This window comes from Hemiscyllium ocellatum, chromosome 29, assembly GCF_020745735.1.
Source record: "Hemiscyllium ocellatum isolate sHemOce1 chromosome 29, sHemOce1.pat.X.cur, whole genome shotgun sequence".
NCBI lineage: Eukaryota > Metazoa > Chordata > Chondrichthyes > Orectolobiformes > Hemiscylliidae > Hemiscyllium > Hemiscyllium ocellatum.
In genome coordinates, this window is record NC_083429.1 from 15590442 (window position 1) to 15611662 (window position 21221).

General features: G+C 43.6%; 1 protein-coding gene across 3 annotated transcripts in view; it reads right to left on the reverse strand.

Moving 5' to 3' along the window:
* Positions 1–246, reverse strand: part of aplp2 (amyloid beta (A4) precursor-like protein 2) — a 208939-nt gene extending 208693 nt beyond the window's left edge. Inside the window, exon 1 of one of the 3 annotated variants that reach the window (XM_060846945.1) lies at positions 120–246. In XM_060846945.1, coding sequence (XP_060702928.1) covers positions 120–188 — 69 coding nt within the window. In that variant the 5' untranslated portion in view covers positions 189–246. The remainder of the gene's footprint in view (positions 1–119) is intronic. The other 2 variants (XM_060846944.1, XM_060846946.1) reach the window with 2 other exon arrangements.
* Between the last annotated feature and the right edge of the window lie 20975 nt (positions 247–21221).

A 21221-nucleotide genomic window follows, 5' to 3' on the forward strand; every position in this document is an offset into this window, starting at 1 on the left:
GGAGGGGGGCAGAGGGTTTGAGGCCTAGCGCAGCCCTGGCCTGGGGAAGGGGATTTTTCGGGAAATCCCGGCGATGGGAGACGGCCTTCAGTACCGCTGTCTGTAGGGACACTCCTTACCTCAACATAGGCGCCCTGGGCGGACACCGCCGCCAGCAACAACAAGGAGATCACCGCCGAGGCAGCCATCACCGTCCCTGTCCTGACCGCACTCCGCCCGTCTGACTGGACTGCGCGCTCCCGACCCGCCAGCGCGACACCGCCCACTGCGCGCTCCCGACCCGCCAGCGCGACACCGCCCACTGCGCGCTCCCGACCCGCCAGCGCGACGCCGCACACTGCGCGCTCCCGACCCGCCAGCGCGACACCGCCCACTGCGCGCTCCCGACCAGCCAGCGCGATACCTCCCACTGCGCGCTCCCGACCCGCCAGCGCGACACCGCCCACTGCGCGCTCCCGACCCGCCAGCGCAACCCTGGCCTGCACACAATCCTCGTAACTTGCATACACACCCAGTCCTGCGTGCAATCCTCCTCACACATACACACAGATCCCGTTATAGAGTCATACAGCACGGAAAAAAACCCTTCAATCCGACCAGTCCTCACTGAATATAATCCCCAACTGAATTCATCCCACCAACCTGCTCCTGGCCCATATCCCTTCAAAGGTTTCCTGTTCATGTATGCAACCACATTCCTTCTCCCACAAACACACATCTTGCCCTGGACACAATCCTGCTCTCCCACACACACACCCTGTCCTGCATACAACCATGCTCACATACAACACACCCTGTCCTGCACAAAATCCTGCTCATACACCCACATCCTATAGTGGACACAATCATTTTTTCACACACAATCCCAATCCTGCACACAATTTTGCTCTCACACACACACAACCAGTCCTGCACACAATCTTGCTCTCACACACACCATCCTGCATACAATCCTACTGACACACGTACATGTGCACACACTATCCTACACACAATCCTATTCACTTACACACACCCACATCCTATGAACAATCCTTCTCACATACACACACACAAACACACACACTGCCCTTCACACAATCCTGCTCACACAGACACAATCTTGCACACAAATTGTTCTGCACACACACACACACACTGTCCAGCAAACAATGCTGCACTGACATACATACCCTGCCCTGCACACTATCCTGCTCACATAGTCACCCCCCCCGGTTCTAAGAACAATCCTTCCCTCCATACCAGGCAACATCCCAGTAAATCTCCTCTGAACCCTTTCTAAAGCTTCCACATCCTTCCTATAGTGTAGTGACCAGAACCTACTCAATTCTCCAAATGCAGCCGCATCAGAGTTTTGCAAAGCTGCAGCATGACCTTGTGGCTCTGAAACTCAGTCCCTCTACCAATAAAAGCTAACACACTGTGTGCCTTTTTAACAGCCCTATCAACCTGGGTGGCAACTTTCAGGGAACTATGTACATGGACAGAGATATCTCTGCTCATCTACACTGCCAAGAATCTTACTATTAGCCCAGTACTGTTTATTCCTGTTGCTGCTTCCAAAGTGAATCACCCCACACTTCTCTGCATTAAACTCCATTTGCCACCTCTCAGCCCAGCTCTGCAGCTTATCTATGTCCCTCTGTAACCAACAATATACTTCAGCACTATCCACAACTCCACAGACCTTTGTGTCATCTGCAAATTTACTAACCCATCCTTCTACACCCTTATCTAGATCATTTATAAAAATGACAAGCAGCAGTGGCCTCAAAACAGATCCTTGCAGTATTCCACTAGTAACTGAACTCAAGGATGAACATTTCCCATCAAACACCACCCTCTCATCCAAACTACTAAATCACCCTCAATCGCATGCCTCCGTATTTTGTGCAACAGCCTACCATGGGGAACCATATCAAACGCCTTACTGAAATCCATATACACCACGAAGGAGAAAGTGAGGACTGCAGATGCTGGAGATCAGAGCTGAAAATGTGTTGCTGGAAAAGCGCAGCAGGTCAGGCAGCATCTAAGGAGCAGGAGAATCGACGTTTCAGGCATGAGCCCTTCTTCATGCCCGAAACATCGATTCTCCTGCTCCTTGGATGCTGCCTGACCTGCTGCGCTTTTCCAGCAACACATTTTCGGCTCCATATACACCACATCAACTACTTTACCCTCATCCACCTGTTTAGTCACCATCTCAAAGAACTCAATAAGGCTTGTGAGGCACAACCTACTGTTCGCAAAACTATGTTGCCTATTCCTTATTCAACTTATAATCAACTTATTCCTCTCTAGATGATTATAAATCCTATCTGTTACAACATTTTCCAATGCTTTACCCACAACTGATGTAAGACTCACTGGTCTATGAGTTCTAACATTGTCTCTACTCCCCTTTTTTGAACAAGGGGACAACAAAGTGTTCTGGCACTATTTCTGTAGACAATGATGCCTTAAAGATCAAAGATCAAAGCCAAAGGCTCTGCAATCTCTTCCCTGGCTTTCCAGAGAATCCTAGGATAAATCCCATCTGACCCATGTGATTTATCTATTTTCATATTTTCCAGAATTGTTAACACCTCCTCCTTGTGAACCTCAATCCTGCCTAGTCCAGTAGCTCGTATCTCAATATTCTCCTTGACAACATTGTCTTTTTCTAGTGTGAATACTGATGAAAAATCTTCATTTAGCGCTTCCTTGATCTCCTTAGACTCCACGCACAGCTTCCCACTGCTATCCTTACACATACACCCTGTCCTGCAGTCAATCCTGAACACAGACAAACACACCCTATACTGCTCACACACACACACCCTGTCCTGCACAAAATCCTGCTTACACACACAAAACATCTTGTCCTGCACACAATCCTACCCCTACCCCACACACACACACCCTGTCCTGCACCTAATCTTGTACACACACAAACACACTCTGTCCTGCACACACGCCTACCCACACGCATGCACATCCTGTCCTGCACACAATCCTGCCCTCACACAAATACCCACACACAGCCTGTCCTGCACATGATCCTGTTCATATACACACACCCTGTCCTGCACACAATCATGCACACACACACACACACACATATGTCCTGCACACAACCCTGCTTACATACACACAACCTGTCCTGGACTCAATCCAGCATGCAATCCTTCTCTAAAACACACCACCCTGTCCTTCAAACAATCCTGCTCACTCACATACATACCATCTGCTATACACAATCCTGCTCACATTTGCAACAATCCTGCTCACACACACACAATCCTGGTCATTCTCTCTCCCTCTCTCTCTGTGTCTCTCACTTACTCACACACACACATTCTATCCTAGACACAAACCTACCCATGCACATCCATCCTGTCTTACACACAATCCTGCTCTCACACACACACACTGTTTTGCACACTGTCCTGCTCACATGCACACACCCTGCCCTTCACACAATCCTGCTCATACACACACATACACACACACACTCTGTCCTGCACACAATCCTGCTCTCACACACACAGTTTTGCACACTACCCTGCTCACATGCGCAGACCCTGCCCTTCACACAATCCTGCTCATACACACACATACACATACACACACCCTGTCCTGCACACAAAACTGCTCTCACACCCTATCATGCACACAATCCTGCTCACACACACTGTTTTGTACACTGTCCTGCTCACATGCATACACTCTGTCCTTCACACAATTTGGTGTATACACACATACACACACACAAACACACGGCAGTTCAGTGGTTAACACTGCTGCCTCACAGTGCCAGGGACCCAGGTTCAATTCCAGCCTCAGGCAATTGTCTATATGGAGTTGGCACGTTTTCCCTGTGTCTGTGTGGGTTTCCTCCGGATGCTCCGGTTTCCTCCCACAGTCCAAAGATGTGCAGGCCAGGTGATTTGGCCATTCTAAATTGCCCATAGTGTTAGGTGCATTAGTCAGAGGGAAATGGGTTTGGGCGGATTACTCTTTGGAGGGTTGGTGTGGACTTGTTGGGCCAAAGAGATTGTTTCCATACTGCAGGTAATCTAATCTAACAACCTGTCCTGCACACGGTCCTGCTCTCACACACACAAATCGCATTCTGCACACAGTCCTGCTCTTTACACAGATCCCATCCTGTACATAATCCTGCTTACATGCATGCACACACTCTGTCCTGCACACAACACTGCTTTTACACACACAACCTGTCCTGCATACATACCTGCCACGCACAGACAGCCTGTCCTGCAAACAATCCTGCTCACTCACATACACACCGTCTTCTGCAAACAGTCCTGCTTACACATCCACACAACCATCCTGCACACAAATCTGGTCACACGCGCACACATTCTGTCCTGCAAACAATCCTGCTCTCAACCATATACACCCTGTCTTGTACACAATCCTGCTCACACATACAGCACACCTTGTCATGGCACACAATCCTGCACACATGCACATTCAGTCCTGTACACAATCTGACTCTATCACACACACATCCTGTTCTGCAGGTAAACCTACTCTGTCTCAACACACACACACACACACATGCTATCCTGCAAACAATGCTGCTCACACATGCACACAAACTGTGCTGCACACAATCCTGCTTACACACACACTTGGCCTGCACACAATAGTTCTCATATACACACACACACACACACACACACACCCTGTTCTACACACAGTCTTGCTCACACACATGCCCTATCCTGCACATAATTCTCCCCATAAACACATCCTGTCCTGCACAGAATTCCTGCTCACCCACACACACACCCCAGTCCTGCAACCTTTCATTCCTGATGAAGGGCTTTTGCCTGAAATGTCGATTTTCCTGGTCTCGGATGCTGCCTGACCTGCTGTGCTTTTCCAGCATCACTCTAATCTTCACACAATCATGCTTACACACAACTTGTCCTGCACACAATCCTGTTCACACACACTTCTTGTCCTGCACACAAACTTGTTCACTGAGCCCGCACGTTGTGCTCAGTGCTGCTCACACACGCACACACACTGTGCTGCACACAATCCAGCTCTCTCACACACACACACACGCACACACACATGCACCACACACACCCTAACCTGCAAACAATGCTGCTCACACATGCAACACACACACGCACGTGCACACACATACACACGCTATCCTGCAAACAATGCTGCTTACACACACACAACTTGTCCTGCACACCACCCAGCTCACACACATGCACACCCTGTCATAGAATTATACAGCACAGACATACTCCCTCCAGTCCAGCCAGTCCTTTTCAAGCATAATCCCAAATTAAGACCCAACAGTCTGCTTCTGGCCAAAATCCCTCCAAACATTTCTTGTTCATGTTATGATGAAGGTGTAGAGGTGTACTGTACCTATAAGAGAGTTGAATGACTTAGCAAGCCCACAGAATGTTGGAGAATTTACAATGTAACATTTGGTCTAGCAGCTGGAAGTACCTGGTTTGCTATGAGACAAAAACAAATTCAAATTGAGAAGTACCTGTTTGGAGAAAGAGTTTGCACAGGGAAAAAGATTGACACCGAACTGGAGAGCAAATCTGCAGAGGAAGGTACCAATAGAAGATTTGACACTTGGCTGGTTTTAAAATTTGAATTTTTCTGTAAATCTTAATTGGGGTTTTTATCGGACTAATATTGTAGATGGGAAGATAAAAGATAGGTTTAGATAAATGTGTTGTAAATAGTTATTTGTTAATTATTCTCTGTTAGACTTCAAAAAATTAAAGTTGTTAATTTTTACTTTAAATAGTGACTTTTGGGACAGTTCTTTGCCTCTCAAATTTTCACAGATTACAGCACAGGGTGAATCTTTTCCATGTATCAGGTTTAAATTAGCAGAGGGGATTTACCCTGTGTCATAATAGATTTGGAGGCTCATCATCAGGATTTGAACCAGTTTAGACAGATTTGAATAGATTTGGGTGTACGAAAAATCCCAGCAGATTTAAACACTTGCAGGTTAGTGTCCTAGATCTTTAAATAAAATATAGGTGAGACAATTTGTTTAATTTTGGTGACTCGTGGTTGATTAAATTAAAAGTGAGAAAAATGGCTCTTAAAATTGCTAAAGAGGTTCTGGGATTTGAAGATGACTCTCAAATTTGCCAAGAAAGTTTAGAAGAAAAAGTCCATGCTTTTAGAATTAGCAAATAAGTTAGATTTGGGTTTAACCAAGAACAAAAGTAAAGCTGAAATTGTAAGGGAATTATTCAAACACTTAAGTGTATCACAGAAACAGATAACTGCAGTAGAAGTAGAAAAGCTTAAATTACAATTGAGGAAGATGGAGTTAGAAGATAAACAAAGGGAGAGAGAAAGAGAAAGAAGAGGAGAGGGAGTGAGATGAAGAGAGAAAGAGAAAGAGAAAAGAGAGAGAAAGAAAAGAAAAAGAAAAAAGGTTCTTGGCTGAGCAAAGAAAGAGACAGAAGAAAGGGAGAGGCAACGAGAATTTGAACTTGAGAAGTTGTGACTTAGTCAGCAAAGTCAAGTTAACAGGATAGAGATTCAAAGAGAAGATAGTGATATATACAAATATGTCAAAACTCTGCTACATTCATATGAGAAAAATGTTGAAACATTCTTTATTTCATTTGAAAAATTGGCTAGGCAGATGGCACAGTCCAAGAGTTTATGTGTCATGCTAGTTCAGACAAAACTTGTTGGCAGAGCTAGTGAGGTATTTGCCACACTGTCTGATGAGGGGTCAAGAGATTATGAAGAAGTTAAACAGGCTATTTTGAGTGCTTATGAATTGGTACCAGAAGCATGTAGAAACACAAAGAAGGAACCAGGTCAGACTTACGTTGAGTTCAAAATAATTAAAAATAGTCATTTTGATAAATGTGTGTGTGCTATAAAAATAGACTGTAGATTCTGAGATTATTCTGGTGGAGGTATTTAAAAACTCACTTCCAGAGACATGGAGGAACATAAAATTCAGGAAGTGAGAAGGGCAGCAGAATTAGCAGAGGCGTAAGACAAGATTCTGGCCAGAATTCTTGCCAGAATCTCTCTTCTCTCTTTCTCTCTCCCTCTCTTCTCTCCCTAACTCCCTCTCTTCTCTCTGTCTTTCTCTTTCTCTCTCCCTTTGTTTATCTTCTAACTCCATTTTCCTCAATTGTATTTCTAGAAGTTGGGAGAAGGAGAGATCCTACACTATGAAACCGAGAATAGAGAACACTAGTAAGAATTTATCACAGGATAAAAAAGAAGCCCAAAGAGGAAAGGAAGTGAAAGGCCTCGGGTGTTTCCACTGTGATAAAGTGGGACATGTGAAGTTACAGTGGTTAAAGAAAGGCACTGTGGGAAAAGATGTGGTAAAAGAAGCTAAGCCAGTGGCATTAGTGAAGGTAGTAAAGGAGACCCCAAGAAGAGCTGAGGAGCTGCAGGGGTGTGCACAACCTAGGCAGGGGCTGGGTATGGATTCTGTAGGTAAAGTTTACTCAGAAAGAACAGGGGGAGAATGACAAGAAATTATAATTTTGAGAGATACAGGATCTAACCAGTTGCTGATAGTAAAGGATGAGCGAATATGCACTTTTTCTGATCTGTTACCGGACAGTGTGGTAATTTGTGGGATAGATGTACAGAGATTTAGTGTTCCCCAATAGAAGATCAGGTTGGAGTGCCAACTCAACACTGGGAAAGTAACAGTGGGAGTGATGACAACGTGTCAGTTCCAGGAATACAGTTTGTTCTTGGGAACAAATTAGCAGGGATCCAAGGCAGGAGCGACACCCCTTGTTGTGGAGAAGTCAAAGGAAAACCAAGGAACTGAGGAGTTAAAAGAAAAAGAAAAGTGCCCTGGAATTTTTCCAGACTGTGTTGTAAAAAGATCCCACTATCATAAGTCACAGCAAGAAGCAAAAACTAAAAATGAGTTGAGGTTCACTTAGCGGACACCCTGTTTGACGTAATGGTGCAGGAGAAACCTAAACAGGCAGGGGGTAAGGCAAAAGTGTTTTGTCCTGAAAGGCTAAGGGATTTACAAAAGAAATACCAGACAATAAAAGATATATATATTGATGCATACTCAAAAAAGGAGTCAAAACGTATTCCTGAGGGTTATTAAAGAGTTATAGAGATGTGTACAGCATGGAAACAGACCCTTTGGTCCAACTTGTCCATGCCAACCAGATATCCCAACCCAATCTAGTCCCACCTGACAGCACCCAGCCCATATCACTCCAAACCCTTCCTATTCATGTCTTTTAAATGTTGTAATTGTACTAGCCTCCACCACTTCCTCTGGGCAACTCATTCCATACGTGTACCACCCTCTGTGTGAAAAAGTTGCCCCTTAGGTCTCTTTTATACCTTTCCCCCTCACCCTAAACCTATGCCCTGTAGTTCTGGACTCCTCCACCCCAGGGAAAAGACTTTGTCTATTTATCTTATCCATGTCCCTCATAATTTTGTAAACCTCTATATAAGGTCACCCCTGAGCCTCTGACACTCTAGGGAAAACAGCCCTGGCCTATTCAACCTTTCCCTATAGCTCAAATCCTCCAAACCTTGCAACATCCTTGTAAACCTTTTCTGAACCCTTTCAAGTGTCACAATGTCTTTCAATTGGAAGGAGACCAGAATTGCACGCAATATTCCAACAGTGGCTTAACCAATGTCCTGTACAGCCTCAACATGACCTCACAACTCCTGTACTCAATACTCTGACCAATAAAAGAAAGCATACCAAACGCCTTCTTCACCATCCTATCTACCTGTGACTCCACTTTCAAGGAGATATGAATCTGCATTCCAAGGTTTCTTTGTTCAGCAGCACTCCCTAGGCCCTTACCATTAAGTGTGTAAGTCCTGCTATGATTTGCATTCCCAAAATGCAGCACCTCACATTTATCTGAATTAAACTCCATCTGCCACTTCTCAGCCCATTGGCCCATCTGATCAAAATCCCGTCATAATCTGAAGTAACCTTCTTCACTGTCCACTACACCTCCAATTTTAGGGTCATCTACAAACTTACTAACTATACCTCTTATGCTGACTTCCAAATCATTAATATAAATGATGAAAAGTAGTGGACCCAGCACCAATCCTTGTGGCACACCACTGGTCACAGGCCTCCAGTCTGAAAAATAACCCTCTACCACCACCCTCTGTCTTCTACCTTTGAGCCAGTTCTGTATCCAAATGGCAAGTTCTCCCTGTATTCCATGAGATCTAACCTTGCTAACCAGTCTCCCATGGGGAACTTTGTCGAATGCCATACTGAAGTCCATATAGATCACATCTACTGCTCCGCCCTCATCAATCTGCTTAGTTACTTCTTCAAAAAACTCAATCAAGTTTGTGAGACATGATTTCCCACGCATAAAGCCATGTTGACTATCCCTAATTAGTCCTTGCCTTTCCAAATACATGTACATCTTGTCCCTCAGGATTCCCTCCAACAACCTGTCCACCACTGCCATCAGGCTCACTGGTCTATAGTTCCCTGACTTGTCCTTACCACCTTTCTTAAACAGATTCTATCTTAAAGATAGAATCCTAAGACAACAATCGCGATCAAGGCAGGTTAGTGCAGAACTGCACCAGATTGCATTACCTGTAGCATACAGATAGGAAGTGTTACGGGTAGCACATGAATTACCAGTAGGAGGTCACCTCGGTGTAAGGAAGACTCAGGTGAAGGTATAAAAGCATTTCTACTGGAATGCACAAGGACGTAGTTAACTTTTGCCGAATGTGTCATACATGCCAAATGGTTGGTAAACCACAGGCGTTAGTAAAACCAGCACCTTCATTGCCAATTCCCGCATTCAAAGAACCTTTCATGTGGGTTATGATTGACTGCATAGGTCCCCTTCCTAAAACTAAAAGTGTGAGCCAGTACTTGCTGACTATAATGGATGTCTACCAGATTACTGGAAGTAATTCCATTACAGAGTATTACGGCAAAAAGGGTGGGTTGAGGAATTAGTAACTTTTTTCACACGTTATGGGCTACCTAGAGCGATTCAGTCAAACCAAGGGTCTACTTTTATTACTAGGCTGTTTAAGGAAGTCATGGGTAGCTTAGGGATATAGCACTTTAAGTCAAGTATATGCCATCCTGAATTCAAGAGAGCTTTGGAAAGGTGGCATTAGACCCTCAAGTCCATTTTAAGAGTGTACTTTCAGGATTACATGAATGATTGGGATAATCCCATTCATATTGTTTGTCATCAGAGATGCACCAAATGAATCTACTCAATTTACTCCCTTGGAATTAATATTCAAACATGAAGTAAGGGGGCCTTTGAAATTACTTAAAGAGAAATTAACAGGACCAAAGTCAAAGCTCTCACACTTGGATTATGTATCTGAGAGAGGGAGAGATTAAATCGGGTAGGTGAGTTAGCTAAACAGCACCTGAAGAGGGCACAACATAGAATGAAGCAAGTGGCAGATAAAATCACTAACGTTCGGACATTTTCCTGTTGGGATGACATATTAATATTGTTACCAGTAGTAGGAGATCCCTTCAAAGCCAGGTTTTGTGGTTTCTATCAAATTGAGAAAAAGTTGAGTCAGGTATACTATCTGGTAAAGATGCCAGATAGGAAAAAACTGTATTGGGTTTGTCATGTGAATATGTTGAAAACTTATTGTAATGCAGAAAGGGTACAGGAGAAACAGGTGTTAGTTACTGCCCCACAGAATGAGGTATCAAATCCAGATGTTGTGGAGTTTGACATGTCTCAAAATACATTAAACAATGAGGATGTCCTTGAGGGGTGGGATGCATTAGTGAACTATCTGTCTCAGGAGCAAAGAACCCAGTTGAAAAGTTTGTTACAGCAGTATGAGAACATATGCAGGATTAAGATGGGGAGGACTAATGCTATTGTGCATGAGGTAGAAACAGGAATGCTGTTCCAATAAAACAACATCCCTATAGGTTTAATCCTTTCAAACCCACACAGGTCCAGAAGGATGTGGTTGCAATGCTCAACAAAGATATTAGCAAACCAAGTCAGAGTGAGTGGAATTCGCCGATTATGTTAGTTCCCAAACCTGATGGGACTCAATGATTTTGTGTGGACTATCAGAAGGTCAATACCATAACAAAATCAGACTCATACCCAATACCAAGAGTGGAGGACTCTATAGAGAAAGTTGGACAAGCCGGTTACATCACCAATTTAGAGATGTAATCGGCTCTTCACTGAGCTCTTCAAACAATTAAGAGAAGCAAAACTGGGATTAAACTTAAAGAAAACAGATATTGCGAAGACAGAGGTGACATTCTTGGGACATAACATTGGTCATGGAAGGTTGACTCCAAATAATAGATTAGAGTGGTACTGGAAATGCACAGCAGGTCAGGCAGCATCCAAGGAGCAGGAAAATTGACGTTTCGGGCAAAAGCCCTTCATCAGGAACGAGGCAGGGAGCATCCAGGGTGGAGAGATAAATGGGAGGGGGTGGGGGCAGGGCTGGGGAGATGGTAGATAGAGTGCAATAGGTGGATGGAGGTGAGGATGAGGGTAATAGGTCGGAGGGGAGGGTGGAACGGATAGGTTGGAAGGAAGATTGGCTGGTAGGATAGGTCATGAGGATGATGCTAAGTTGGCAGATTGGAACTGGGGTAAGGTGGGGGAGGGGAAATGAGGAAACTGATGAAGTCCATATTGATGCCCTAGAGTTGAAGTGTTCTGAGGTGGAAGATGAGGCGTTCTTCCTCCAGGCAGTGGGTGGTGAGAGAATGGCGGTGGAGGATGCCCAGGACCTGTATGTCTTCAGCAGAGTGGGAGGGGGAGTTGAAATGTTCAGCCATGGGGCAATGGGGTTGATTGGTGTGGGTGTCCCAGAGATGTTCCCTAAAGCGCCCTGTGAGAAGGCCTCCAGTCTCCCCAATGTAAAGGAATCCACATCGGGAGCAACGGCTGCAATAAATGACATTTATGGAAGTGTAGGTGAAACTTTGATGGATGTGGAATGCTCCTTTGGGGCCTTCGATGGAGATGAGGTGAGGTGAGGTGAGGTGAGGTGGGGAGGTGTGGGCGCAGGTTTTGCAATTCCTGTGGTTGCAGGGAAAGGTGCCAGGAGGGGAGGGTAGGTTTTTGGGGGGTGTGGACCTGACCAGGACATCACGGAGGAATTTCCACAACCAACCTCAAAGAAAGAGTTGCTTTGATTTTTGGGACTAAACAGATTCTACTGGAAGTTTGTTCCAAATTTCACCAGTGTAGTGGCACTGCTAACAGATTTACTGAAGAACACAAAATTTTGGTGGATAGAACAATGCCAGGAGGCATTTGACAATTGAAAAGTTGTATTAACCACCGCACTAGTTTTAGCTACACCAAAGTTTTTGAAACCCTTCAAGGTTGCAATCAATGTTAGTGATATAGGAGTTGGAGCTGTTACTGCTACATGAAGATGATAGTGGAATTGAACAGCCAATTGGCTACTTTTCCAAGAAACTCAACAACCACCAGAGGAAATACTCTACCATTGAATAGGAATTATTGAGTTTGGTATTGGCCTTATAAGATTTTAATGTTTATGTCATGAACAATGATGAACACAGATCACAATTCTTTACATTCTTGGAACGATTTAAATACAAGAAACTGAGACTATTTCATTGGAGTCTTATGTTACAGACTTTTAATTTACAAATTGTACATGTTGCAGGTCATAAAAATGTGATAGCTGATGAAACATCTTTGCAATAAAAGACAAAAGATGATTCAGGGAGATCTTCTACCAAAATAAGAAGGATACCAGAGACAATAGCTACTGTATGCCTTTGAAATTAAGTTGATGTAATTTTTAATATGGGTTTTTATTGGAACAGTATATTGTTGTAGAGTTGGAGGCAGATAACAAGCAGTTAAGAGAAAGGGGTGGCTTAGAGTTGTGAATGGTTGTTGTTTAATGTTCACTTTTGGAGTTAAGGAATAAATTGATATTATTTTTCTTTAATAGTGGAATTTGGGAGTTCTCTGTCACTCATACTTTAACAGATTATGAGGCGAGTGAGCTTTTCTGAGTGTTTAGTTTAATTAACAGAAGGGTTCATCACCATGTTGCAGCAATACATATATCCTGGTGTGTTTTGTGTTTCTTGTGTGTTGCTTCCAGTGATGATGATCCTGATGAAGTAGACCTTGATTATGTTCCCTCTGGTCATAGTTGTTTTGGGGAGAAAATCAAGGTTGTTTCTTTAATTATTCTTGTCTAATATCTGAATAGTTTCAGACAGTTGTAATGCACATGCCCTAACTCTCCCCCACTTTTTTTGTTAAGAAATGGGAACTCCATATGGGATATTAATTCAGGTTTCGAAGCCTGGTAAGGTTTCAACCTTGGTTTCTAGTGGTAGGAGATTGTAGTTTTAAAATGGCTTGACCATGGAGTGGTCAGAAAAGATTGAAATGAAGTGGTCAAATGTGAAGACAGAGTGGTTATTGTGATATGTGAAGATGAAGATGAGACAGTCATTGTGACCATGGGCAGAATATGGAGATTATATCCAATGAATGACGAAAGGAAAACTGAAGAATTGTAACATGGTTAATCAGATCAGTGCTTACAGGAATAAGAGTTGGTCCCACTGGGACCATGGAGACGTGTGAAATGTGTGAGTTTGGACCATCAGAAACAGTTGCATCTTGCCTTGGATGGCTGTCAAGATCTGTTTCATCACCTAGATTAATGAATTACTGCATTCGTTAAATAGGCAGCCAACAGAGACGCATCAGTTTGTCATGAATTCTTTGTCTCTGGCTGCTTGATAATATTGTATCTTCCTGATTCCTGTGTCTGTGTCCCGTTATTCCCTCTAGTGGTGATGCAGAGTATTGGACGTTTTCATCTGACGGTCTGGGGGTCCCTTAGGAACTGAAGCTGCAGTTGGTGGTCCCTGTGGCTGTGAGTGTGACCCTGCATGGGTTCTACGTTCTTACACTGTGCCCGCAGTGGTCGCACTGTGCTGGCTATCGTTGTTCCCTTGCTGTGCCCCTCTGTCTCTTCCTGTGGCTGTGTAAGGTAGAACTGGGTTCCTATCCCCCTCTTCCTTCATTCCTCTACACCAGACTCTGGTTAGAAGTTCAGAAAGAAAATATTTTCTCTCCTTTCTCTGATTTACTCTTGTTTAGTTCATGGGATTCTTTCTCCCACACCGAAGACATTTTCCTCAGAATCCAAGCCTCCTTGTGGGTTGGCTCTGCGAGATCGAAGTTCACACATGCCTTCCTGCTCTCTTCAGTGGCATGGGAATCTAAATCCAAGATGACTTAGCTGGATTGGCCTCGGATAACTGACCCCTGATAGTCAGGTGTTCTCCCTTCTTTTGCCTATACTTATTAACCCAGCTATGGGATCTACTTTATTGTACCCAACAGCCATTAGGATTGTCTTCTTTATATCACCTAAGGGACATTCCCCTACATTTAGCAGGGCTAAGGTTGCAGACTACACTGACTGGCTCAGACGCATTGCTATTAGTTTTACTTTCTCTCTCATCTAACTCATGTAAAACCCTTTGTTATCTGACGCTTTTGAAAAGTACAAATGGATCAGCTAATGGCTCAAAATCATAGAATCACAGAAATCCTACAGGTTGGAAACAGGGCTTTTGGCCCCAACAAGTCCACATTGGCCCTTTGAAGAGTAACACACCCAGACCCATTCCCCTATATTTACTCCTGATCTAATGCATCTGACCTACACTTCCATGAACACTATGAGCAATTTAACAAGGCCAATTCACCTAACCTGCAAATCTTTGAACTATGGGAGGAAACCAGAGCACCAGATGAAACCCACGCAGACACAGGGAGAATGTGTAAACTCCACACAGACAGTCACCCGAGGCTGGAATCAAACCCAGGTCCCTGGAGCTGTGAGGTAACAGTGCTAACCACTGAACCACCATGCCTCCCTTTTTATTGGAATCGTTTTAGTGCTTTCCGCTAATTGTTTCACCGTAAATAGAGTGGTGTATGTTATTGCTGGGGCTTTGGTGTTCTGGATCCATCTTTCAGTTGTAATTGGGTTCATTGCGACAAGGGGCGTTGAAGGAGTTGACTCCTCTGGGAAGGGTGGGGACGGAACCTAATCTTCCACGCACATGGCGTACTGCTCAGCCCAGTCTACCTCCTGTCCTTTTTCCTTCCTCTTTAACTTCCCCATATGTGCACATTATTCCATTGCAGATTGAGACTTGGGCTTCTAACTGTCCAATCTCCCACAGACACTTCATGTGGTCTATAGCTGCCTATTTCTGCTCCTTATGTGCCTGATGTATTACCCTTACTGCTGCTTGTACATCTGCACATTTACTTCTTAACTGATTCACTTAATTCTCAGTAGCCTGATCCTGTTTCATCATTACAGCAAAATTCTGCCCATATGGCCCACTTTCTTAATAATATATTGCCTTAGCTTTATTTCCATATGGGACAACCATATACTCTGGTGCCTTTCTCTGCCATTCTCAATTAAACTAAGGGGTACTGGGGGGGTTGGAGTCAACTCAAGGTATGGCTTTTGCTATGTTCTGGACCTAATCCCACTGGGTCTCTGCCAACTTTCAAAGTTTTTTCAGCTGAGCGTACGATTTTTCCTATGTTCTCGTCCTAACCTTTCAATGTTTTTCTTTCCTATCCCACTAAGGATCTCGCTCTCTTTCTGTTCTCTCTCTCAGACACATACACACACGAAACAGTTGTTTGCTTGATCAGGAGTAAACACTTGTTGATTTTAGCATTTAAAGAACAGTTCAATGTAGACCTTTCTATTCCCTTGAATGCCTGGCCTCGTGTGGGACAGCTGTCCTCTAAATAACTGGCTCAGACAATGTACAACCTGGTCAGATGTTGGTTAAGGAGGAAGTGCCAGATCTTCCTGCCTACGAAGGTAGAATTTACTCACATAGGCCAGAAGCAGCAGGCAAACAGGTTACAATATTGAGATATACAGGATAATCTCAATCTGTGATGTTGAAAGATGTGTACCTCTGAAGGACTATTGCCAGAAAAGGTGTTAGTAACGGGAATTCATGGTGAGACAAGAAGCACTCAAATATGTAAAGTGATGTTAGAGTGTTCATTGAAGAGTGGAGAATTTAGGGGTACTCCAAGCTCCAAGAAAACAATTTGTCCATGCTAACGGTACAGCTGATACAACAGTAGGAGTGCTGCCTACGGTGGTAGGCAAGATCTCACAGATTTTGGTTCCACAGGATTTGATCTCGGAGTGACAAGAATAATAATAAGAACGGAGCAAGGGATAAACTGTGAAACTACAGGACTGTTTAGTCCAACCTTGGTGTGGGGCAACTATTGGAAGCAATTCTGAGGGACAGAATTAATCTGCATTTGGAGAGGCAGGAATTAATCAAGAACAGAAAGCATGGTTTACTTAAGGTAAAGTGACCAGGTGTGTTGGGGAAGGTAATGCTCTAATCCACTCTACTTGGATTTTAGCAAGGCTTTTGATAAGGTCCCACATGAGACACTCAAGCAAAGATAAGAGCCCATGGGATCCAAGGAAATTTGGCAAATTGGATCCACAATTGGCTGAGTGGCAGGAAGTAGAGGGTGATGGTTGAAGGGTGTTTTTCTGACTGGAGGTCTATGTCCAGTGTGGTCCCACAGGAGTCAGTGTTAAGGCTCTTGTTGTTTGGGGTTTATGTAAGTGATTTTGACTTGATTGTGGGAGAGTTGATCAGACAATACAAAAAATGGTAATTAGTGAGGATAGCTTTTTTTTATATAGATATTTTTATTGGGAATTTAACATTTTGACAAATTTACAAAAATAAGCAGAATTTTCAAGCACAAACATTAATATAAAAATAGATCTTAAATATATAATCATCAAAATTCAACTAATCCACAATCATCCAGAGTGTATAGTTGAGTCGCTTACATCCTTCAAATAAGAGAAAATGTTCTCTAATACACTCATACCAGTATGATAAAAAGGAAGCTATTTCCAAACAATAAGAACAAACAAAAAAAAATTAAACATGTTTGAATGGAGATCTTCCCCCTTGTTCTCAGGGGGCCTTACTACCTTTCCAACGTTCCACCATATCCTCTCCCAAACAGTGTCCCACCCTCGACCCGGGCGCTCCTTAATAGGATTTAGATATAATACCGAGCGAGAGTTAACAGTGAGCGCCGCACCCCCACCCCTCCCCACCCATACCTGAGTATATCTAATAGCATCAATGCCACGTACAAACACACATAACTATAAAATTACAACTCCAACAGATTACAGTTAAGTATAATAACATAGCAAGGAAGACAACCCCGCTCCCAGAGGCAAAAGTAAAGTAGAATAAAGTATCCATTTCTCCCCACGGAGTGTGGGAGAGGCAAGCCAACATAAATTGTCTCTTACGATTTATTTAACCGAGTCTAAAAGTTTCTTGGCCTCTTCCGATGATCTAAAATTATACTCGGATCCTTCGTGGGTAAAGCATAACGTCGCTGGGTAGCGTAAGGTGTATTGAATATCTAAGTCCCTTAAACATTTCTTCACCTCATCAAACGCCTTCCTTCTTCGTGCCAAAGCCGGGGAGAAGTCCTGAAATAACATAATCTTGGATCCTTCATGAATCATAGCTTTAGGATCCTTTCCGAGCTTTCTGGAGGCATCCAGGAGTATCTGCCTCTCCCTATAACTCTGCAGCCGGAACAGGACCGGGCGTGGGTGCTGGTTTGGGCCAGATCCGCGTGCTGCGACCCGGTAGGCCCACTCCACCCTTACCCGGTCAGTTTCAGCCCGCAGGTTTAAAAGCTGGGGCAGCCATCGCTCCAGAAATGCTGCTAACTGTCCTTTCCCTTCTTGCTCTTGAAGGCCCAGCAACCGGATATTTTTTCTCCGATTTCTGTTGTCAATATCATCCATGTAGATTTCAAAGGCCCGGACTCTCTGCTCCAGAGCTGGCACCTGTTCTGCAGCTGTTTGTGCTGCAGCCTCGGAGGTCGTGGCCTTTAGCTCCGCCCCCTCCACTCGGCCCTGCAGCTCCTCCATGGTTTGGTCCCTTTGATTTACTCATTATCCACTCAGTATTAGACTATTTAAATATAATATTCAGCAGCTAATTAAGATTAAAGAAATTTTTTGGGTGGTTTGGCAAGTGTGGTGGGGGCAGGAAACCCACTTTACCCAGGTTTTGGGAAGGGCTCTGTAGACTCAGACTTGCTGAGTCGCCGCCATCTTGGATCTCCAGTGAGGATAGCTTCAGACTGCAAGAGGTATCGAGAGCTTGTCAGGTTCACTGGTTAGTGGCTAACAAGGCATATGGTATACTTGTCTTTATTTGTTGAGGCAAAGAATTTAAGAGCAGGAAGGTTATGCTGGAACTCTATGAAACTTTACTTAGGCCATAGTTAAAGTATTGTGTGCATTCTGGAATCTACTTTATAGGTGAATGCAAAGGAGAATTTGAGGATATTACCTGGGCTGGAGAGTTTGATTATGAAGTGAGATTGGACAGATTGGGATTGTTTTGCCTCGAGGAGATTGAGAAGGGTGATTGAAAATGTATAAGATTTTGAGGGGCATAAATCATAGAACCACTGACTACAGAAGAGAACTTTTGGATCATTGAGACTGTGCTGCCAAAAATATACTGTTATGTACACAAGTTCCACTTTCCCCAAAAGACCCAGGCTCCAGGCTCCACCTCTACCAGGTTGCTGTGGGAGACAAGGGAAAACATTACAGGGATCTGACACAAACTTTCTAATCGTCTTTGGCAAAAAGTTAGGCACCAGAGGGCTGGAGGACAGCTATTGCATTCCACTTTAAAAGAAGGGTAGTAGAGATAGACAAGGGAACATTCTCTCTCTACATCTACATTAAGTATCTCTCTTTCACTCTCTCTCCTCTCCTCTCCTGGGTCTGTCTTATTCTTTCTTGCTATATGGTTGTCTCTCTCTCTGGATTTTCTTCTATATTGTGTGTCTCCTCTCTATATGGTCTTTCTTTTCTTCTGAGGTGGCCCTCCCTTTATTCTTCTCCTTTCTTCTGATTCCTTCTCTCCCATAGTGCACAGGTGGCATGGTGGCTCAGTGGTTAGCACTGTTGCCTCACAAACGCCAGGGACCTGGGTTTGATTCTAGCCTCAGGTGACTGTCTGTGTGGAGTATGCATGTTCTCCCTGTGTCTGCATGGGTTTCCTCTGGGTGTTCTGCTTTCTTTCCACAGTCCAAAGATGTGCAGGTTAGGTGAATTGGCCAAACTAAATTGCCCATAAGTGTCCAGGGAAGTATAGGTTAGGTGCATTTGTCACATGCAATTTAGGGGAATGGGTTGGCGTGAACTTGTTGGGCCTAATGGCCTGTTTCCACACTGCATGGATTTGATTATATCATTCTGGATAGCGCTTATGTGTCTGTCTCCACCTCTCTCTCCTCCTCTATGTTGGATATCTGTGTCTCTCCATTTGATTCCTGCCCCACTCGAAGTCCATATTGGATAACTCTCTCGTGTGTGCCCCAGTCTCGCTTTTTCTGTTTCTCTCATTTTTCCTCCTCTCTCTACCCCTATGTCTCTTTCTTTTCTCTTTCCCACCTCTAATTTTCTCTTTATTCCCATTCCTCATTCTCTCTGTCCCCATCTCTCGCTCTCTCTATCTTCAGCTCTCTCACTCTATCCTTCTATTCCCAGTTCTCTTTCCCTATTCCTATCTTTCACTCTCTATTCCCATCTCTCATTTACTCTTTGTGTTCCCACCTCTTGTTTTATTCTATCTCCATTGTCTCGTTCTCTCTTTATCCCCATCTCTTGTGCTCTCCTTCTATTCCCAGCTCTCATGTTCTGTCTCTATATTCCCATTTCTTTTCTATCTCTGTCCCCATCTCTTGTTCTCCCTCGATGCCTACCTCTCATTTTTCTCTCTATATCCCCACACCAGATTATTTTTCTCCCTATCCCCACCTCTCATGCTCTCCTTCTACTGCCATCTCTCAATTCCATCCCCCATCCATTTCTCATTCTGTATTCTAAACCTTATTTTCTTTCTTATTCTCTTTCTCAATCCACATCTCTCGCGCTCTCTATTCGTAAGGTTTACTTGTACATGCCATTAGAAAAGATATGGGAGCATGTCAATCTTTGATGTTGAGACATGAAGAGACATGTAATTCAGAAGGAGTATTGCCAGAAGAAGTGGTCATATGGGGAATTTGTAGTAAGATGAAAGGTGTTCCATTATATAAAGTGAGGTTAAAGTCCTGTGAAAAGTGGAGAAGCAATGGGAGGATTACTAGTGAAACTCTCGGCTCCAGGAATACAATTTGTCCTTAGTAATAATGTAGCTGAATCACAGGGGGGAGTGATGCCTACTCTAGTTGAAAGGCCAGTGGAACATCAGGCAACTCAGGTAGTACAGGAAGTATATCCTGCGATTTTTCTTGACTGTGGTAACAAGGTCACAAACTTACAGGTTGAAACAGGAGGAGAAATCAAAGAGTAAAGGTAAGGAAATTGAAGTTCAGTTGTCAGACGCTATGTTTGATCAAATGATTGAGATAAAAAAACAAGAACACATGGAGGACAAATTGGATAGTTTTAGTTCAGGGAAAGGAATTGTCTGACAACAGAAAGATTAAAAATTAAAGCAAGTGTATAAAAAAAAACATACACAGAAGGACCTGAGTGTATCCCAGCATGTTACTATCTTAAAAATGATTTCTTGATGAAAAAATGGAAACCATCACATATTCAGTTGGATGAGAAATGTGCAGAAGTTCATCAAATTGTTTTATCAGTGGGTTATACAAAGGAGGTGTTGCAGATAGCACATGAATTATCAGTAGGAAGTTAGTTGGAAGAAAACTCAAGCCAATACAACAAAAAACATTTTTATTGGCTTGAATTGCATAGAATGTGGTTGAATTTGTCAGAGATGTCAAATAATTGGAAATTCTCAGGCAGTGACAAAACCAGCACTTTTAATACCTACTCCTGCAATTAAGGAACCTTTTACAAGGGTCTTAGTTGATTGTGTAGAATCCCTACCTAAAACAAAAAGTGGTAATCAGTATTTGATGGCTTTCATGTTGACTAGATTTCTAGAGGCCATTCCATCAGGCAGTATCGCAGCTGAAAAGGATTGTAGAAGAGTTACTTTTTTTTAAAACTAGATACAGACTGCTCATAGAGATACAATTAGATCAGAGGTCAGATTTAAC